Source organism: Amblyomma americanum, chromosome 3 (assembly GCF_052857255.1).
Source record: "Amblyomma americanum isolate KBUSLIRL-KWMA chromosome 3, ASM5285725v1, whole genome shotgun sequence".
Lineage (NCBI taxonomy): Eukaryota > Metazoa > Arthropoda > Arachnida > Ixodida > Ixodidae > Amblyomma > Amblyomma americanum.
The window spans coordinates 136937985-136958359 of record NC_135499.1 but is presented as its reverse complement, the minus strand read 5'-3'; the positions used below and the strand labels follow the sequence as shown (position 1 = coordinate 136958359).

General features: G+C 46.4%; 1 protein-coding gene and 1 pseudogene across 1 annotated transcript in view; both read left to right on the top strand.

Annotated features, from left to right (window-relative positions):
• LOC144124968 (snake venom 5'-nucleotidase-like) overlaps positions 1-15034 on the top strand; it is a 35757-nt gene extending 20723 nt beyond the window's left edge. The window contains exons 7-10 of the mRNA XM_077657961.1: positions 7209-7499; positions 7591-7752; positions 14542-14739; positions 14848-15034. Coding sequence (XP_077514087.1) covers positions 7209-7499; positions 7591-7752; positions 14542-14739; positions 14848-15017 — 821 coding nt within the window. The 3' untranslated portion in view covers positions 15018-15034. The remainder of the gene's footprint in view (positions 1-7208; positions 7500-7590; positions 7753-14541; positions 14740-14847) is intronic.
• On the top strand, positions 1648-3170 carry LOC144126379 (uncharacterized; annotated as a pseudogene).
• Positions 15035-20375: the final 5341 nt, after the last annotated feature.

The following is a 20375-nucleotide window of genomic DNA, read 5'->3' as shown; positions in this document are numbered from 1 at the left end:
AAAATAGTATGCTAGCAGGTCTCGGTGTCTTTGGTGTTTAAAGTAGAGTGAAGACTCTTTTGGCTTTTTTCACGAGGTAGATAACGAGCAGCGTACGTCTACTCGCATGAAAATTGAGTAGGCATTATAAGCGTCCGCACATTTCTAGTCTTCCATGAGCCATGAGGCCATAAAATTAACTTTGTGTGACGGTCCACGGTGTACATGGCTGAAAGAGGGTGCTTAAGCTCATATCTACTGGGCGAACCTCCTGCTGTTGTAGCATGTTGAACACTACAACACCATAATGTCGGGGCGGCCCCTACATCGATGTTCAGGATGCGATGACATCCTAGTGCTGTGGCCGAGTATCACAATATGAAAACAAGCAGTATAATATTGGGGCCCTCAAGAACAGCGGAGGCTTATAACCACACACATTTGCTCTATACAGGGGGGCATTACTCAAACTGACAATAGATGAAAATTCTACGCTTCCAAGCGAGTAAGTCTGCATTCAAGAGACGCTGAGGTTAAGGCTTGCAGAATGTTTAGCAGAAAAAGTATGACAGAAGGGACGATAGCTGGCGCAACCTGAGGTAGTACGGCAGTCATCATTCTCTGCCAGGGTAACAAACGTTGTTGCCCCGCTCCACACAGGAAGCCGCTGAAAATCCGACCATTTGCGAGTAGGAACAAGGCCACAGCCATGAGTTTTATTTATAATGGCAGCTTTGTACAAGAACATGAAAGCAGCACACTCTCCACGGTGGTACAATCCTTTAACTTGAGGTTGAACACAGGCGCAGAGTAGGAGCAGCGCTTGCAGCTTCAACTAAAGGTCGCTATGACAGCACACATATGCTGGAAAAGACACCTAAATCATGGTTATAAAAAAAACATAATTGCAAAACATACTGCTAAGAAAAAGTGTCTAAGAATGTTGTCCTAAATCGCTATCACTTAAAAAAAATTCCGCAAGTGCATATTTTTGTCTGTCTCACAAAAACGCTTACATTGGAAATGCTCAGTTATCTGCAAAAAATGTCGCAATATTCGTCTGAAAACTCTGTGTCTTTTATCAGTAAAAATAAAGCAGCCTAATTCAGCAAAAAAAAAATAAGTTATCGCAAAAAAGGAATGCCCGCGAAACAGCTGATGGAGCCAACTTCAAGTCTGAATCTCTAGCTCATGCAATAACTTGGAAATGTACGTAGTTTTGCTCAATTTGAAACGTTTTGCGTTTTATAAAGCGAACTTCCCCACCTTCGTGGTGAGCGGCAGAGACGGTGCCGAAACCAGAGCATCCGCTCAACCCTGTGCAGGCGATAATAAATGAAATTAAATTATTTTTTTTTTGGGGGGGGGGGGGGGGAGGAAATGGCACAGTATCTGCAACGCCACCTAAAGGAATGCTTCCAGGCCGAGATGCTCCCGTGGCCACGTGATCGAACGTCATCGTTGTGGGGCCGTCGTGTCCGGCACGGCGGCGGCTGCAGTGGGCCAGTGGCATGCTTGGACGCGCATTCATCTTTTCGTCGCTGAAAAACGTGGTCGTTTGCTCGAATCTTTATTTCTGTGCGCAAACCGTAACGGCGACTGACATCGGTGTTTACCGCGTGTTATGTGTGCCGAATAGGGCTGTGCAGAATTAGAACCAACTGCGAAATGCCTGGGAAGTGTTGTGTGCCGCGGTGCAATGGAAATTACAAGACAGGCCCCAAGGTGCACGTCTTCTCATTCCCTAAAGCCGACGAAGCAAGATAAGCATGGATAAGTGCAATTGCACGCAAAGACCTCGTCGTGTCAGCGAACTCCAGGGTAAAGAAATTTTGATGCTTATTATTTTCCAAGCAGGTTGGTTCTACCCTTAGGGTTGCAAGCCTTGCTTAAAACTCTTTTGTGGCACGTAAAGGATAAATGCGTCACGCATAGCCCATGATGTCAATAAGAGGTACTTATATTAGGATATATTTCTTTTGTTCAGGTGTGCGAGCGTCACTTTAAAGCCGATGACATCGTTCGAGAAACAAGCTATGTTGACCAAGCCACCGGCCGCACAATGACCGCGTCGCTCTCAGGTTTGCGGCTTCGACCTGAGGCCGTACCGACAGTATTCCCCGATTGCGCAAGCTGCCTGTCAAGAAAAGGGAATAGAAGAGAGGGCCCAGAAAGCAAGCGAATGCGCTTAGACGCCGCTGCCCTTGAGAAAGTGCTTGCGGAGTCGATTATCACTGCCCAGAATGAGGACGAAGCAGACAAAACTTTGCGATATAAAAGCTTTGTCAAACTTCGTTCGAGGCAAGAAGCTGACATTTTGGCATGTCATCGAATGCAATGAACGCGCCATTTGGCTCACATTTGGAACGATGAGGCTCCTTGGATTAAATACTCAGTTGTTTTAAAACCCGACCGAACTCTGACAGTAAAAGTCGCAAAAGCACCAGGGAAGCTGCTCTGGTCCAAAGTGTTAGTTCCGTCGGCGGTCGACAGCAAACGATGGCTGCTGGATTTGCTTGAGGGAGTCGAGGAGTTCGACAGTGCCGTGAGTTCAAGTTCTGAAAGCTCAGACGTGGGAATCTGCGAGACTGTCGTTTCTCTTCTCAGCAAAAATATGCACACCACAACGAGACGATCACTCCCCGACCATTCAACTGGTGGCCGAGCAAGTGCAGCTAGTGTCAGCAAAAAAAGAACGACGGCGCTACTCTGCTGACTTCATAGTTTACTGCTGCATACTTTTTACAATATCGCCTCATGCATGCAAGTACATGCGCAGTCACGGCAGCATCATCATGCCACACCCAAGGACTATTAGGTCAATATGTTCATCACTCGGGTTGAACCCCCAATTAAACCAGCAAGACAGCACATTCCTCCACTACATGGCCAAGAAGACATCCGAGTTGAATGAGCAGCAAAGCTACGTGAATTTGATGGTGGATGAAACTCACTTAAGGCCCTTTTTTGACTACAAGCGAGGCAACAAAACTGGAATCGCGTTGAACAACGCAGAAGCAGCAAACCGTGCATTTGTATTTACGGCACACAGCCTCATGTGCGAGTTTAAGGAGGTAGCACACATTGTACCCGTGCATAAGGCTAATGGGGAATTTCTGCACTAGGTTTTGGGAGACGTCATTCGCAGCTTAGAAAAAAACTGGATACGAAGTCATGTGCGTTGTGACTGACAACAACGCTGTAAATCGAAGCGCGATGATGCCTTTTAAGTACTCTGTGACCAAGACCCCCCAAGCCGCACCAAAAACATCACTGGCAAATGATTTCGTTTTTCCGCACCCATCAGATCCCCACCGGCCATTATTCTTTCTAATTGGCCCGGTGAAGTTACTGAAGTGCATGCGCAACAACTGGTTAAAACAAAATGACCAGTGTTCCTGGTTCCGTGAGTTTCAACCAAGCACAACAAGGGAGCGGCGCATGCATTATGCGTTTTTTAAGACCATCAAAGACGCATATAATTTAGAGAGTGAGCAGTTGCTCCGATACGGCTACACACTGTCGAGGGAAGTTGTTTCTCCAACAGACATTGAGAAACAGAATGATAAACTTGCTTTGCAGGTATTCAGTGAGTCCGCACCGAACGCACTTCGAGTGAGTGGAGCCCAGCACAACCTCAAACACTACGAAGAAACCGCCAGTTTCATAGATATGATCGTAAAATGGTGGAAAGTTGTCAACGTCAAAACTCCTTTCAGGGGACTGAGACTAAGGGATGAATATTAAAAACCTGTCTACCCTTCCCCATTCGACTCAAGGCTTTCCTTTTTGAGCGATTTCTTGGGCTGGATGGAGGAATGGAAAGAAAGGCGGGCGGATGCCTGCAAGTTGTCTGATGAAACTCATGGCGCTCTTATCCAGACGACTCAAGAATTTATTGAAATTGAAAGATACTGCTTTGAGGAGCTCAAGATGTCCTTTGTGCTTCTTGGGAAGTTCCAGACTGACCTTCGAGAATACCGCTTTGGATGTTACCGATGACTGGCTGGTTCGCAATATCATTTGTCCGAAAGAAAAATCAATGAATGCGATAACAAGTTGTGACTACAAAGCACACTTCCACCAATAAGCGCGGTATCTGCTATCAACAACGACAAAAAAATCAAAATTGGGAAGAGCTGCAAACGCAAGCAGCTGTGCGAAGGGGAAAATTCAACATTGTTCTGACCGAACAGGCGCTGTCAAAACTGAAGGATGCCGTTCCAGTCATTGCATGCATATGTGGCTGGTTATTCAGTGAACATCGCTCTGCAGAGGTGGAAATGCGACAAATGCAAAGAGCTCTTGACAATTGACAAGACTGTCGCAGTTCCGCCTGGAAATCACATGTACAGTCTTGTCAAATAAATTGACAGGGGAGGGCTGGTTTACCCAGCAATGCCAGCTGTGAATGCTGTGGCTCACAATTACGTTGTGGTGGAAGAGCTGTCCAAGCGTGTGGAATTTCTAAAGGTCTAGAACCAGCGTCAAGTGGCTACGGAACTCACACTCCAATTGCTCAGCGATGAGGAGCCTTCAGACTACGACGTCTGTGAAAAGGGACACACGAGTGAGATAGTGCTGAAATTTGTGTTGTGATGCAGTACAAACATTCTCCTCAAAAATTTCTGCCGACGATTAAATGGCAAAGTGTCTGACCCGGACAACAAGAAGCGGAAGCTGCAAACTCCGACAACTAAATGAATAAAACATGTATAAGCATGTAGCAACCACCTGGCTCTCTGTTGTGTTTTTCTGTCCGATTTTAGAGAGAATACTGCACGCGTAGCCGAAAAAAAAAAGTTAGCTAAGCCCACTATTATACGGATTGTACTGAAGCGTTCCTTCAATTGCGCCGGACGGCGGTCCCACACAGCCTACGTCACGCAAGCAGCCCCCCGGCCTTGAGCCAGTCTAGGTGGCGTTGGTATCTGCCTCACATCTCGGCAGACACCTGAAGCACGCCGTAAGGGAAGGGATAAAGGAGGGACTGAAAAAAGAGGTGCCGCAGTGGAGGGCTCCGGAAAAATTTCGACCACCTGGGGATCTTTAACGTGCACTGGCATCGCACAGCACACGGGCGCCTTTTGCGTTTCGTCTCCATCGAAACGCAGCCGCCGCGGCCGGGTTCGAACCCGTGTCCTACCTAGGACTTAGCATCTGAGTGCCTTAACGACTGATTTACCGCGGCAGGTGCGGGTGGGTGGGCAGGACGCCGCCCCGTCCTGTCTTCCTCGTCCTTACTGTGTCGTTTTTGTGTGCGCAAAAAATAATTCTAGAATGGGCCACTAGCCCCACAACACATATTACTGGATAAGGAAGGAGTTGAAGTAGAGGAGATATGAAGGCGAGGGCAACGAATAAGAAATACGGGGCGAGAGCGCCGGAGCGCGGCGCTTATAGTATAAAGTGTGTCAGAACAGATAGCCATGAAGCTCGCGACGGTGGTGCGAGACCCTTAGGGCACCGCGAGAGGTGTACTAAAACGGTGCAAGCTGACGAGGTAGGCGAGGTATTAGTTCCGGAGTGTGCACGTGTGGGCGGAGTAGCGTCAGTGGTGTGGATGATAAACGGCCTTATCCCGTCAGGACAATCAACGCCATATAGTTCGTTTCTCGGATCACAAGGCAGTCATTGTCAGGCTTGGCACGTGATGGCCTCGTGACTGGTAATAGTAACAGGAGAACCAAATCAAACTGTGCTGCTGCCCACTTTGTCACCTGTCTGAAGTGCTCGTAGATCCATCACGTCCGCGACAGAAGTATTTAGGCAAGCAAAAGCGTTAAAGCAAATGCAGCAATGCAAAAGCGCATGCTGAACATCTAGCACCGTTCGTTCGCATTAACACGGGTGTAAAATCCATTTCATATTTTTATCTTATGAAGTCGCTCCCAGCCAGTGCGAATGTGCACCATTCCATGACCCGTTGAATGGCAAGTAGGCTCATTGCGCAAAGGCGTGAAGGTGGGAGGGAATCCATGCAGACCCACGAAGTGTCCCTAAAGTCAAAAGGGACCAGCAGCAGCTTTTAGGGATACTAGTGTCACCGCCATATCGTGAAGGCACCCGTTCTGGAGAAAATTCGGCGTCGTAATCGGCGTCGGCGTTGGGGGCGAAAAATCCCCAGAGAAGCAACCTAGCTTGGCCACCTACACCACGCTACCTTGTGGCGTCATCACAACCTTCTCACCGGAATTTGAACTAAATGACCACCCTGGTACGTGGCAGTTAAATTAATGGTTGATCGCGAGAGCTAGTTCGGGAAGAGCAACCTGGGTTGCACAAACGCCACCGATGGCAGCGCCTGCCATAGTGCAGTGGGGCATCGCGTAACCGCTGCACCACTGCACCAGGAATAGTACGACTCCCAGGGATCTATGAAAGTCGACAGTGGGCATTTCCGTATATATATATATATATATATATATATATATATATATATATATATATATATATATATATATATATATATATATATATATATATATATATATATATATATATATATATATATATATATATATATATATATATATATATATCGTGAAACGTCGTGAAATAAATCCTGTTATGTTTCTTCAATGTTTGGTGATTTTATATTATATTGACCAAATCAGCTGCCAGAAATCACTTTTGATATATATATATATATATATATATATATATATATATATATATATATAAACATAACAGGATTTAATTCACGACGTTTCGGCTGGAGGACCAGCCTTTTCCCAGTATATATATATATATATATATATATATATATATATATATATATATATATATATATATATATATATATATATATATATATATATATATATATATATGGGTATTAACTTATTAACACTTTCGCGTCATACTCTTATGGCGGAGGAGCTTATGTACCCCTCAATTTTTTTTTTCACGTATCTACTTCGAGCTTTGCAATAATACAAACACAACCACGTTTATAATAATCGCTCTACCCAGACAAAACTTATCTAACGGAGGAATATCCAATCCGAAATTGCCCTTACCTTGGTAATCAAGGCGTTCACTCTTGCAATGATGCGGTTTCGTACAGCGCGCACGTAGAGAAAGTAGAGGAGCTATGAGGGCGAAGCCAGAATTCTTTGGCGCCGTTTTTGCTGCGTTTAATTACACGGCGCGGTACTTTCACAGCCAGGTGGCCTCTTTTATTACTACGAAAGCCTTTCCATTTGTTGTTGTTTGCTTTTTTTCAGATGAGTGCATGAATGAAACATTAGCACCCTACAAAGAAAATATGACCAAACAAATGGAAAAGGTTATAGGCAGCACAAAGGTTCTTATGGAGCACGAGCATGACATATGCCGACTTCAGGAGTGTAACCTTGGTAACCTCGTGGCCGACGCCTACTACGAGTACTTCGTCAACATGAACACGTCCACGCCTAACGAGAACACGACTACGCGTAAAGAACCTAAGGCGTGGTCGGAAATCAACGGTGCGGTCGTGAACGCCGGTAGCATCAGAACAGCACTTCCCAGCTTCTGTGAGTAAATCAGCACACGATTTTTTGCGGGCTTTTCTGCGTAAACAGAGGAGCATTAATCGATTTTTCTCAATACTCTTCCACTCCTTAGCCAAAGTCACCTGGGGTGATGTCGTCACCACGTTACCGTACGGAAATTCGCTAGTGGTGATGACAATTAACGGAGCCGAAGTGTACAAAATGTTCGAGCACTCCGTTACAAACTACACTCTGAACTCAGAAGCTCGAAGAGGACGATTTCTTCAAGTGTCAGGTAATGTTTCAATAGAAAAGAAAGTTAACGCCTCTTCACTGGAAGCAAATGAGCCGGCGACACTTTAAAGCAGTTTGCTGTCGTTTATTAATGCTCATGATAAATGAGAGTCTCTAGAAAGCAGCAAGAGGTACCTTAGAAAGCAAATACGTTTTTCATTTGTCAGTAATAATGCACTAATGCAAAAAATGAATTTTTATTTGGTATCAACCCGGATGGTTAATAAACTACGTAACGTTTTATTGATACGAGAGGACCTTTATAGTTGAGTGCAACCAAATAAAACTGTTACCAGGATACGAGAAAATTTTGTCGGAAAGATGAAACGCGCTCAGTTTCCTAAATTTTTAAACAGAGAGCTCTCTCATTGCTGGTATGTGAATAAGTCTAACAGAGCATGCCTCCCAGTTCTGTTGTACGCCATGCTGCTGTGTTATCAGAACTTGTGAACTGTTTGCCACGGTGCAGTCAGTAGAACTTAATTAAATAGCGCCAAACAAATAAAGATGCAATGAGTGGAGAGCAAGCTTATCTTGCCGCTTGCAAAAAACACAGCCAGGTTCGAGCAAGAAAACGTATGAATTGTGTGATGCAGTTTCATTAGGCATAATATAAAAGTACTGCTGGAAGCTCACTAATAATAAATGAAGAACCAATAACACTACCTGTGACACAGAGTATCGAGGCTGTGATATTTCCGCCATAAATTTCTGAAAACCTATTCGAAGTTGGAAGCACAACGCACTTATTAAAAGAACGGGCAGGAAGGTGTGCCTCAATGCATCGCGGTTTTCTACTTTAAATCTCTCTGAGCAGTTTTTTTTTTTAGGTCAACTGTTCAGCAATAAGCCTAGCATTATCACATAATACACAAAAAAATTCTCGCAAGAGAACACTGACGACATTAAAGCATCTTATTTGTCGCAGCGAACTATTTCGTTTCTTTCTCAAGTTGAAAAATTTTCCGATCTTTTGACTGTTGTTTGCTAGCCAAATCACGCATTCTACTCATTAACGATGTGAGTTTATAAATAAAATTATGTGTAGCTCGTGCCTGATGCTGCGGAATTCAGATGGCATCGGTGCTTGAACATGTACAGCATTCTCGGGAAAAAGAAATGAAAATTGAAAAGCTCTAAAATACTTTTACAGAAATATTAAAGGTAATTTTCCGATCTTCCGATACGTAGCAAAATGTTTCTTTTGAAGTGTTTTCATCGATAGCACCGAGCACTTAAGACTGCTATAGAAAACCAAGGGGGAACGCCTTTGATGATAGCAAAAGTTTTAATACAGAAAAAAATGCAAGACTACCACCGGGTGATTTGCGGATATATTGATTGTTACAGTGAAATCTTTCATTTTATGAAAAGATTTCTTTCATAAATGGTTTCCCACTCCAAAATGTTTTTGCCAAGAATTGTTGGGTTTTTTATTTCCCAAAATGCCCTTTTTCAGGAACAGCCGTCAGTAGTCTTTTAATGCCATGGTGTGCGCAGCGAAAGTGGTGCACGATTATGCACTGAGCCACATTCTTCCCTTTGCAACTTCCCGAAACTTGCACACCCGTGTGAAATAAGGAGCACAAAGGCAGCTGATATCTCAGCTAGCGAAATTTAATGTGCGTTAAATATTCTTGGACCGCGACGTTTGCCGAATTCGCGAAATACTGAGCTCGCGACAAGTAGGTCGTAAGTAGCAAAATAAGTAAAATAAGTAGAGGGCAGAGAACTATAACGCGTCAAAGTATCATTGTGCATGGCTAGGCCAAGAGTACGACCAGGCTTCTTATGTCCCTACAATAACCTTTAGCTCAGCCCGCGTCATTGCAAGCCTAAGTGCTTCCACCCTTCTGCGTCGAAAGCTAACGTCAGTGCTAGCGTGCTTGTTCTCACGACGATGAAATATCGCGATACGGCGGTCATAGTGAATGTTTTCCTAATAGTCAAGTTCAGAAATAAAAAGAAACATTCCTTTTGCTTCATTTCGGATCTGGTCCTGACGGATGTTCCCCTGCTTGCCAATAAAATAGGAAATTGAGTTCAAATCTTATTTACAATACTGCTACCTTAGGACATCTGCAGACAAAAGAAAATCGAAAAAGTAAGAGAAACAAGCTTCAAACTGCCAGAGGAAGAGACATAAAATCTGTCTACTCTAGAAAATAAACGTCAAAGAAAGGATATATAAAAAGTAAGGGCGAAGTTTGGCCTCACCTGAAATTATTCACACCATGCAAAACACTGCACAGAATGTACTACAGAATTTTTCACTTAAAGAAGGAAAAACATTGGCATGCAATTAAAATACCAAAGAAACTAGCAACATGACAAATGCAGCACAACAAAGTGTTCACCCGGAAAACTTTTCAAAACAGCACAAAGGAGATTATAACAGCATCATACAAAACGTGAGAGTAATATAAAGATAGATTTACGCGGCCCACACGTCTGGAGCACTAGCGCATGGCATGAAAAGCACACATCTTCAGAAAAGACGGAAGAGCACAATTTACTCGATCACGCCGCGACGCACGGCTACTATGCCGGGAGACCAAGTCCCCTAGGGAAGGTAGCCGTAGTTGTCGGCACTTCACAAAAAAAGATGAGCACGTTTTAAGTAAAACGTAGCCAGCTCAACATTATATGTGCGAGGGTAATAGACCTTTTCATCGGGTAGACGCAAATGTCAAAGCAACTATCCTTTACATTGATATGAACATACGCAATAGCGCCCGTATCACGGCTTCCACCGTATTAGCGTTAGCTCTTGGGCCAGTTGGTGCATGCTAAACTTGAAAAAACGGCGTGACAGCGAAAACACAAGGAAGCAACACAAGAAAAAGGTGGTACACACGTACGGACGCTGGTACCACCTTTTTCTTGTGTTGCGTCCTTGTGTTTTCGCTTGCACGCCGTTTTTTCGAGCCTTTCACCGTGCTTGCGCCGTATGCACACAGCAGTCCAGCGGGCAATATGGCGACCCCCAGGGAGGGCTAAGTCTATAGGCGCGCCTGTAAAGATGCTAACTCTTCACTGCCGACATGTAGACAACTCGCAGCTTAGAGAAAGGCATGCTGATGCCCCGAGGTAAGCTACGTTTACGAAGATGAAAGGGCCACGATTCATCGGAGGTGACGCCATGGACAGGGTGTTCCATTAGGAAGCCGCAGTTAATCAGTAGCCTTTCCCGCAGTGGCAACGCAAAAATTGGAAGTGGCTTAGCTCGGCTATGCCAGAATATACGTAGCGAAAGCTAAAGCATAGCTTGGTTAGCCTTGGTTAACCTTGATTGCAAGTCCAGGTTGGTATTATTGTATAGCTATGTTGTTGTCGCATTAAAGACGAGACATTGTTGTTTATACAGACACTTTATAGCATTTCTTCTTCTTCTTCTTCTGGTTGCTTCTTGATTGCTACAGTCACGATATTTGATTTTCCCTCTCTCTCTTGTGCGATATTGTTGTTGCATCCAGATGTTAACGTGGAGTGGTAGAGGGCGGGTCTCGTGAGTGACCCGGGGGACGTACTTCGCGAGTGGTGAGTTTGAGACAGGCGTGCAGGTCTTCCGACGTTGACACTTGGAAAGGCTTTCCTCCTAAAAATTATTTATTACCATATTTACAACTTATTTACATACGCCGACAGATTTCGGCCTCTCCACTTTAACTAAAAAAAAGACAAAACTCCAACACTCTCGCGACTCCGGACCACCGTCGGCCACCACACGGCCAACCCGCCCGGCCGCCGCTCAAGCAACTCGCTTCTCCAACTCTGCGACCCCGGGACCACCACCGGCCGCACACGACCGATCTGTCCGGCTGCCACCAACCAACCTCCCGCGTTCTCCTTAGCGCGCACACATCTCCTTGTCCTCCCGCCAAAACTACACCCTCAGCCAATAGGTGACTTTCCTGCCACATTTCGGAAGCAACATACCACCACACAAAAAAAAAGCACACAATATAAAACACACGCCTCACAACACAAAAGAAAAGCACAAAATATCGAACACACGGCTCGCTGCAAGCTACCGTGGCTAACTAGAAAAATGCCACAACGAGCGGAAGAAAAACCATTTACGACACATGCGTCCTGTTAGCCGCACTGGCCTAGGGTGCCCGGATACCCGCTCGCCTCCGGCGCTGGCCCATCGAGCAAGCGGCCGTGGCTAACTAGAAACATGCCACAACGAGCGCAGAGAAACCCTTTACGACACATGCGTCTGATCGGACCATTCCCCCTCGCTTAGGCCGAGGCTCCCGACACTCGCGCGCGACGCCGCCCTGAGAGCCTCTCCCTTTTGTCGGCGCGTTCCCCTGCTCCCCTTCGGCGGCCCTCCTCACGCCTTACCACGACGTACGCCAGCTGCGTCGTGACAGCTACGAAGACGGCTCTATGATCTCGGAAGTAGCATGCGGCCGTATCGATGGTTCCTACACTGAATTGTAAGGACAGTGTTTGTCTCTGAAAGCGAGCTCTCCTTTTCAATCCTCCGACATGTTATCGGGCATGCGACACAGCTGGCCAAGGGAGGGGAGGCGAGCGCAACGACGAGGAACGCGGTGTGACGTCATACCAAACGGCGGCGGCGGCTCCGCGGCGAGGCGCGCGGTGTGACGTCATGCTAGATGGCGCGGCGAGCGCGCGGCGTCCGCCCAGCTGCGGCGGTTGCTCGGCAACGGCTCAAGGTCTGTCTCTGTGCCTCCTCGGAGCACCGCCACAGCGAAATCGCAAGTTCGTGGCCAATGTAGCTTTCGCTACAAAACTCCAGAGGTGTTGCGCAGATCGCAAGCCCAAGGCGCTGGGCACTCAGCCTCATCTTTTCCAGTTATGCCTCCGCGGGACGGAGTGCACCGGTGGATTAGAGATGCCCCGCTAAATTTAGTTTTCCAATGTGGGATACAAATGCTGCACAATAAAGCATTGAGGATTTGACATAGTAACACTGCATGAAGGGTAATTGACAAAGGCCATGATATTTTGACAACTTAATGTGGATTAATCAAGAACCATTTCCGCTATCATACCCAGCAATTCTGGACAAAAGCATTTTTGAGCGCAAAACCATTTACGAATGCAATTTTTTCATATAATGTAAGATTTCACTATAAGAATCAATGTATCGAAAGGTCACCCGACGGCAGTCTTGAATTTTTTTTCTATTAACGTTTTTGCTATCGTCAGAAGCGTTGCCCATTGGTTTTCTATGGGAATCTTAACTGTTCGACGAGACCGTTGGAAACACTTTAAAAGAAAGATTTGCTACATATCAGAAGAATAGACCGTTACCTTCAATATTACCGTAAAAGTATCTAAAATTTTTGCAATTTTCAAAATTTGTGTCCAAAGTTGCTCAACTTGACACACCTTGAAGCTCGCGAAAGGTAAGAGAACTTAGGAATTTTGGTTCAGTGCTATAAATCGTCACCCGCGAGTCTCAAGCCTGCAATAGAAAACTTTCCCAAATCATGGGTGGACGTATAGGAGGTGGGGGGGGGGGGGGCCAGAAGCGAGGAATCGTGCGTAGGAAAGCCATGCCGAACTGCATTTTTCGGCCATAAAGTCGAATAATTACGTGGCTCAAATGGACCCCCCCCCCCCTCCAAGAGTGACCAATAAATGGGCCTGTGGCCCAGATGGGGTAGGTAAAAGTGTTTCCTGTCATGAAGTAATATCTAACCGTCGTCTAGCCGTGTATATCCGCCAGACCATACCATGTACCACTAAATCTACTATTAGTGCGAAAGCATTAATCCAGATGTTCAGAGCCTAGCAAAATCCTCGCCTTCTTGTCCGGCGAGGAGCACGAGCCTAACGCCTAGCCTGGCCTAGCGCGGGCGTTCTTCTTCTTCTTCTTCTTCTTCTTCTTCTTCTTCTTCTTCTTCTTCTTCTTCTTCTTCTTCTTCTTCTTCTTCTTTCTTCTTTCTTCTTCTTCTTCTTCTTCACCCCAGGCACTGCCGGCTCATCGTCTTCTTCTATGTGGCACATATCCGGTGGTTACCAAAGCAGCACAGGTCATCGGCCCAATATTGCAACAGGATGGTCCCATCCTGGTCCTTTGTAGGGCCAGCTTTGCCAATACAGTTCCAATGTTGGGCCAACTACTTGTGCTGCTTGGGATATATATGACCCTCGTAGGCCATGCTTTCGCACTGTATACGAATGTTGTAAACATTCTCTCTCATTATGCTATAGCCATCAAAGACTTTTTTTTTCCGCAGAGCAAATCTCCATTCTGTAAAATTGATTACCCTCCAGAGAAAAAAAAAATCTCCGAATGTGTCCCAGAGATTTCACCCTCTCCTGGTGCAAAGAAATGAGAGCCATAGCTTAGCGCACACAGATAGCTTATCGCGCCCTGACCCAGGCCCACGTTAACGACATGACAGCAGGTGACACAGTCGCTACAGTGATCACACACTGTCCTACGTGCGCAATAAGATTCAGGCTAACCTGGACAATTTTGTCTTGGGACGGTTGTAGTGCGTGGAAGAGGCTAGGTTTCGGTCGCTATATACAACGACGTCGACTGCTTGATTTCACTTCTTGATTTCATCAAATCAGCCCACCTTTTTTAATTTATTTAGGCATCTTACTCATCTCTCACTTCATAGTTTTTTATACCCTGAGGCAATAAACATCGCTTAAAAAAAAACGCCGTTTGGCCTGGACAGTTCCTCATGTGGCTATAATCTCCTTGTTGCATGGGAGTTTACGAAGTAGCCCGACTCTTACTGTCATAAACTCACTCAAATACAGACACTTCCGCTTCCTCTGTCCTCTGCAGGATTCCGAGTTGAGTACGACCTCACAAAACCTAATGGAGAGCGAGTTACTTCCCTTAAAGTCCTCTGTAGAAACTGCACCGTGCCTAAATACGTGTCTATCAATTGTGAGGCAATGTACAGGATCGCTACTGCAGACTTCCTCACTCGAGGGGGCGACGGCTACAAGTTCCTAAAATCAGCGAATACCACCGACGGCGGTAAGCAACGCTCCGTATTTTAATTGTGTTTACGGGCACACGCGCGAGCTTTCAAGCGGGTTTTCAGAACGTTTTTACTTGCTTTTATTTTTTTCGTGGCTGATGCAGGTCCAATCGAATACGAAGCGCTGGAAAAATACGTCGTTAGAAATTCACCGCTGAAGCCACCAAACGAAGGTCGTATCAAAATCAAATGGAACGATACAGAAAGAGAAGAGGTGGAAAACATCACTCGAATAATACGTAAGAATAAATCAGAGCAGGAGTGCCTTGAATAAAATGAATAAACGTGCAATGTTTCTCTGAAACCATACTACTTTCTAAATTTTATCGCTCGTACTCACTTGCTGGAAAGTAAAGTCAGAAAAATATATCCTGTTTCATTGGTGGTCCTGTTTCCACTATACACACTGCCGAACATTTCACATTCATATTCACATCACGTTTTTCCGCATTTCTTCCGGAACAGAAAAATACGAGGACAAGGACTAAAAGCTGCTTTGTAAGAAGCTTGACTAAGGCCCTTGCACCCTTTGCTGGCAGCGTACAGCGGCTTACGGATAATACAGCAATGCAATATTGTGAAGGTGCATAGTTTTTTCAAAATACATAACTATAAATATAAGCAATATAATGTCAATACACGTTGCTTTTGACAAGCTCGTATTCGCAGTTCATAAATGTCGGCAATCTTTTCTGCAACAGTTGCTGCACTAGAGAACAAGTACATGCACATGCGCCTTAAACCGCCTATACCCACTCAGCACACTGTTACGAACGGCGACAGCCAGACTGGATTAGCAACGGCGACAGCAAGTCTCGCCTGCTGGCAGCCAACACTTACACCTGGACTCCATGTACGCGAAAACTCACGCGAACGCGAAGGCGACGGTGGCGGCGACGGCTGGCGTTCGCTCCGTCGCTTAGTGGGCAACCTCCAAGCAAGCGAAGGCGGCAGGCGACGCGCACCCGCGACGTGCGCAGCGGACTCCGTGCTTTGCGCACTCAAGCTTAGAAACACGCCCGTAACCTGCTCTCTCTCCTAAAATTTTGTGAGTGTGCCTCATAGTCAGGGCCAAAAGAATATTTTCTCTACGGCAGCGGTGTAGCGGCAGTGGAGATAGCCAAAGGCGTGCTTGCGGAGACGAAGTCACATCACGGGTTCACGGGGGAGGTGTGCTTCCGTTCGGTGCCTCTGCACTCCGGCTTAGTAAAAACACTCCCATAAACTGTCACCGCAGTTTGATTGTAAGTGAGCAAACTATAATTTACCAGTGAGAATGCGCGCCGCGAGTGTTTCTGCACAGTTGGAGCGCAGCGGCACCGTGGATCGAGCGCCGGTACCCGCGGCTCGACACGCATCTCTCCCTGCAGTACGCCCGCTCGCGTAGCCCGCTCCAAATGCTGTTAGCCTTCCGCAGCCAAAAAGTAGATTGTTTTAATTATTTAAATCATGCGGGTCTGCCTCTCAGCTACAAAACCAAATATTTTATCGACGGTGGCGATGACCAAGACGACGGGCGGGTTTCGTGAGATGCACCCGTGAGAAACCGTAGACAAACCGGAAACGGCTTTGGGGGGCTCTGGTTGGCCAGTCGCGTGGGGGACTTCCGGGCGACGAGCGAAATCTTCTGTGGGTGCAGATCCGAGCGACACGGCAAGCGACACATGCATTTTGTTTCGCGCGACGGCGTCGCTCGTCGCTTGCCGCCGTCGCGTTCGCGTTCGCGTGAGTCTTCGCGTACATGGAGTCCAGGCTTTATGCTTCTACTGGATGGCTCCTAGCAACTCGATGGTGCCAAAGACCACGCGGAATGAACTCAGGTGTCAGCTGGTTCCAATTCAGCAAGCGTTGCCCGGTCGAAGTTTGGGACCCGAGGGAGCGGAGGCCGGAAGGACGAGCAAGCGGACGTTATCTTCCCTAATCGCCGTGACTAGCCTCGTTTCCGGTGGCTCGCCGGCGTTGGGAGCACAGCAGAGGGCTGGCGGTCATCGTCCGCATTCTTCGCAAGCACCTCAGCGGACAAACGACCCCTTTCGGCTTCTCTACCAGACCTTGCGTTCTGGCCTGGCGCGTCGGCTGTCATCTGATGAATAGCAGCTGTCAGCAGCGCGTGGGAACCTTTGTCTGGCCAGTTGACGTCACCTACCGCAGTCGGCATGACCCCGACGGCATCCTTCTCTCCTTCAGGCTCGACATCTGACGGGGGCGTGCCCAGATGTCCGGTGGCATGAGTTCGTACGCGTGAGTGAAAGTTCACGTGAAAGTTCGCGTGGGTGGGAGTGAAGGCCACTCCCACACCGGCTAGGGCGTCTTCAATCTAGGGCATTTAGGGACGAAGAATGATATAAAACTCGACAGCGAGTGCAGTAAACGAGCTCCAGATCTCCACTTTTGATCATCTTGCTTGTAAAAATGTAAATAAACCTACTGTACAGTTTCCTCCTTAACGGAGTCCGACAACGTCCTTAGGAGCCGGGACCTGCGGTACTGAACGAGTCAACCAACTCAAGGGCCCCTTCAACAACTGGTGGCAGCGGTGGGACTGAAGCCCCATCTCCAACAACACACATACATATGTTCAAAAAAAAATCTACACATTATACACCGATACAGAAAGCACAGAATATGCATACTTCGCAAATAAAACCAGAAACAAAAATACATGCTTTTATACACAAGTTTCTCCTGAATTTTTTTTTTACTGGAATGCACATCCCTAACTCATTACTTCATAAAGTAATCATGGCACTGTTATTTATGTATTATTGAATAACTGCTGTTTCTATATTATTTCGCCGCCGCGGTGACTGAGTGGTTATGGCGCTCGGCTGCTGGCCCGAATGACGCGGGTTCGATCCCGGCCGCCGCGGTCGAATTTCGGTGGAGGCGAAATTCTGGAGGCCCGTGTACTGTGCGATCTCAGTGCAGGTTAAAGAACCCCAGGTGGTCGAAATTTCCGGAGCCCTTCACTACGGCGTCTCTCATAGCCTGAGTCGCTTTGGGACGTTAAACCCCCATCAACGAGCCAATCAACAAATCTAAAATATTTCATTTCAAGGAACATTTTACAACAAAACACAGCCTTAAGCGCTTTGTAAGAAGAGTCATAATTATTACATGACGAAAATTCAGTGCAGCAGCTACATGTTACGTTGTCAAATAGCATGTTAGAACGCACGGTGTGATGTAATGCTGAACCAAAGTCAAAGCTTCGTCCCAAAAACTTCAACGCGAACAATAAAATTTTATGACGAGCACGAGCATACATGCAAGCGCAGCTACCAACACGAACCACTTGCTTATTACCGAATGGCGCATCTAGTTTTCTCTCTAGATTTCCGTGACTAAGCGGAAAAAACGAGGCTTAGTGTGTCACAAGGGACGAAACTAAGACCGAAAGAAAGTTAAATTTTTCTTTCCCTTCGCCAAGAAGGAGATTTGTTTTTCGAAAAAGTGATTTGTCTGTCAGTTAAAATGCCACAGCGTGGGCAGGAAGAAACTATTGCTAAGGCTGGCGTAGCACTGCAGGCCTTGGAAAGCATTTTTATCATTTTATGAACGTAGTTACTGTTTGAAATTTGACCTTTAGGATTAATGCTCAGTTTAGCCATACGCATGAATTCGAAAGTCGACTCTTCTTTTTCTAATTACTGAAACTAATTACTGTTGTATATGTAGCAAGCCAGCAGTTATTTAAAACAACAAACGCCTAGGGGAATGTTTCTATTTTTTTTTAATTCGTCATTGGCTCGGACACCACCGGCACCATGTGGTTGAAAATTTCTACTTTCTAATTAATGATCCTTCAGCCATAAAAGAATTATAATATTAATTTTCGATTGATTAGCTCTCTAAATTAAGAATAGAAACATTCTCGCATTCCTTGGCTTCAATGAATGATGGTTTCCTTCATATGTGTATTATATCGATCAAGCCCCTCTAATATCCTATCCTTGTCTGCTCGATAGCTTAACGAGGGCCTCGGATCTGGCAGTCTGGATGCTGCAGGTATACCATAACAGGGTTCTCGCCCAACTCCCGTCCTCTCTGTTCGATCACGTTCCACGAGACACTCGCGGTAATACAGGACGTACTACGACGGCTTTTAGGCAGCGCTGGTAAACACTCTCACGGTTAGGTTACACGTAACAAAAATGCCCCTGAAAATAGAATATTGGGCAGCTTGGGCAGCGACACATCATACGGCATCCACGTTCAACGGCGGAAGCTTCTTCCACAGTTGGATTCAATATGCGACGCACTTCAAACTTTTGCTTCCAGAGTTTCCAGCATAGCGATTGGTTTTCTCCTGCACCGTTGTTTCTCCGCGCATTTTTTTTTTTTTGTAGCGATAGCTACACTACGCGACCTCTTCGACCCTACAGCGTGGCACCACTTGAACTCCGTGGCGGCGCCGTTGGTCACGTGGTGTGGAGCAGCTGCTGCTGCCGGCGGTGGTGTCTTACAATTTTCCAATTTTCAAAATTTTCGCCCGAGAAAGCGGGACTTGAGGCAGCCACTCGGTACGGAAGAACTTTCTTCTCCAATTTTCGTTTTTGTATTATTATTATTATTATTATTATTATTATTATTCCTGTGAAGTAATTAGGGGCGCAGAAAACAGAATCATGACAGAACATAAGCTATTTACCTTCTATTTCAAGCCCGCTTTGCTGAAGTATCTCCGGCTATTTTTAATTCATGAATACTAATTTCAATCATTCTTTCCGAATTCTTTATAATAATAAACTCTGACAGGCCTCCAAACTTTCTTTTATTAATGTTAAACCCAACGTTTTGAAGCCTGCGTGGCCTCTTCTCTTGGGGTGACTGGGGGCTGTGGCTAGCCAGCCAAAGCCCCCACCCTTGGTAACCACAGCCTCGGCCAAACCGTCTTCTGCCTATCCGGCTAAAGTACACCTGTCTCACAGTGTCTCGAGTTCCCTGAAAACTCCTCCGTCCTTTCATTCCTCTCGTGCGCCTCACCACGCGACCAAACCACCGTACCTGTACTCTTTATTCACTCTGAGCCGCCAGAACATGCCGCAACCCTTCGCTGTCCTCACGGTGACCTCCGGAACGACAGCCATGCTCGTCAGCAAACCTCTCTCATCTCCAGTGACCCTGATTCGTGGTGTTTGCCTTGGGCACGTCAAACCGGATGAACTGAAAGCCGTCGACGAACTCAAAACTGTTCTTCCTTCATCGCTGGACTCTCTTGCTCCTATTCCCCTGTCACCCCGGCCGCCGTCAGACATCCTATAGAGCGAAATCGATCCAGGTCTCAATTCAACGTGCCGTGACCAGCTATTCTACCTTTTGCACCACTTTCGTTCATCATTTGACGCTTGCCAATCTCCCCTCGGGCGTTCTTCAGATGTCCACCATGCCATCGATACTGGCTCCCATCCACCCCAGCGAAATCTACAAGGCCTCTGATATAACTCACAAACCTTTTTGTATAAGGTGTTGCGACGTGTGCTCTCGTGGACACCAGGGCTGCTGTGTCAATTATGACCGCGAAATTGTGCCGCAGACTGAAAACAGTTATGACGCCAATTTCAGGAGTTGTCTTCGCGCTGCTACCACCCAGCAGGTCGAGCCGCTCGCAGAGTGCAAAGCAAGAGTCATT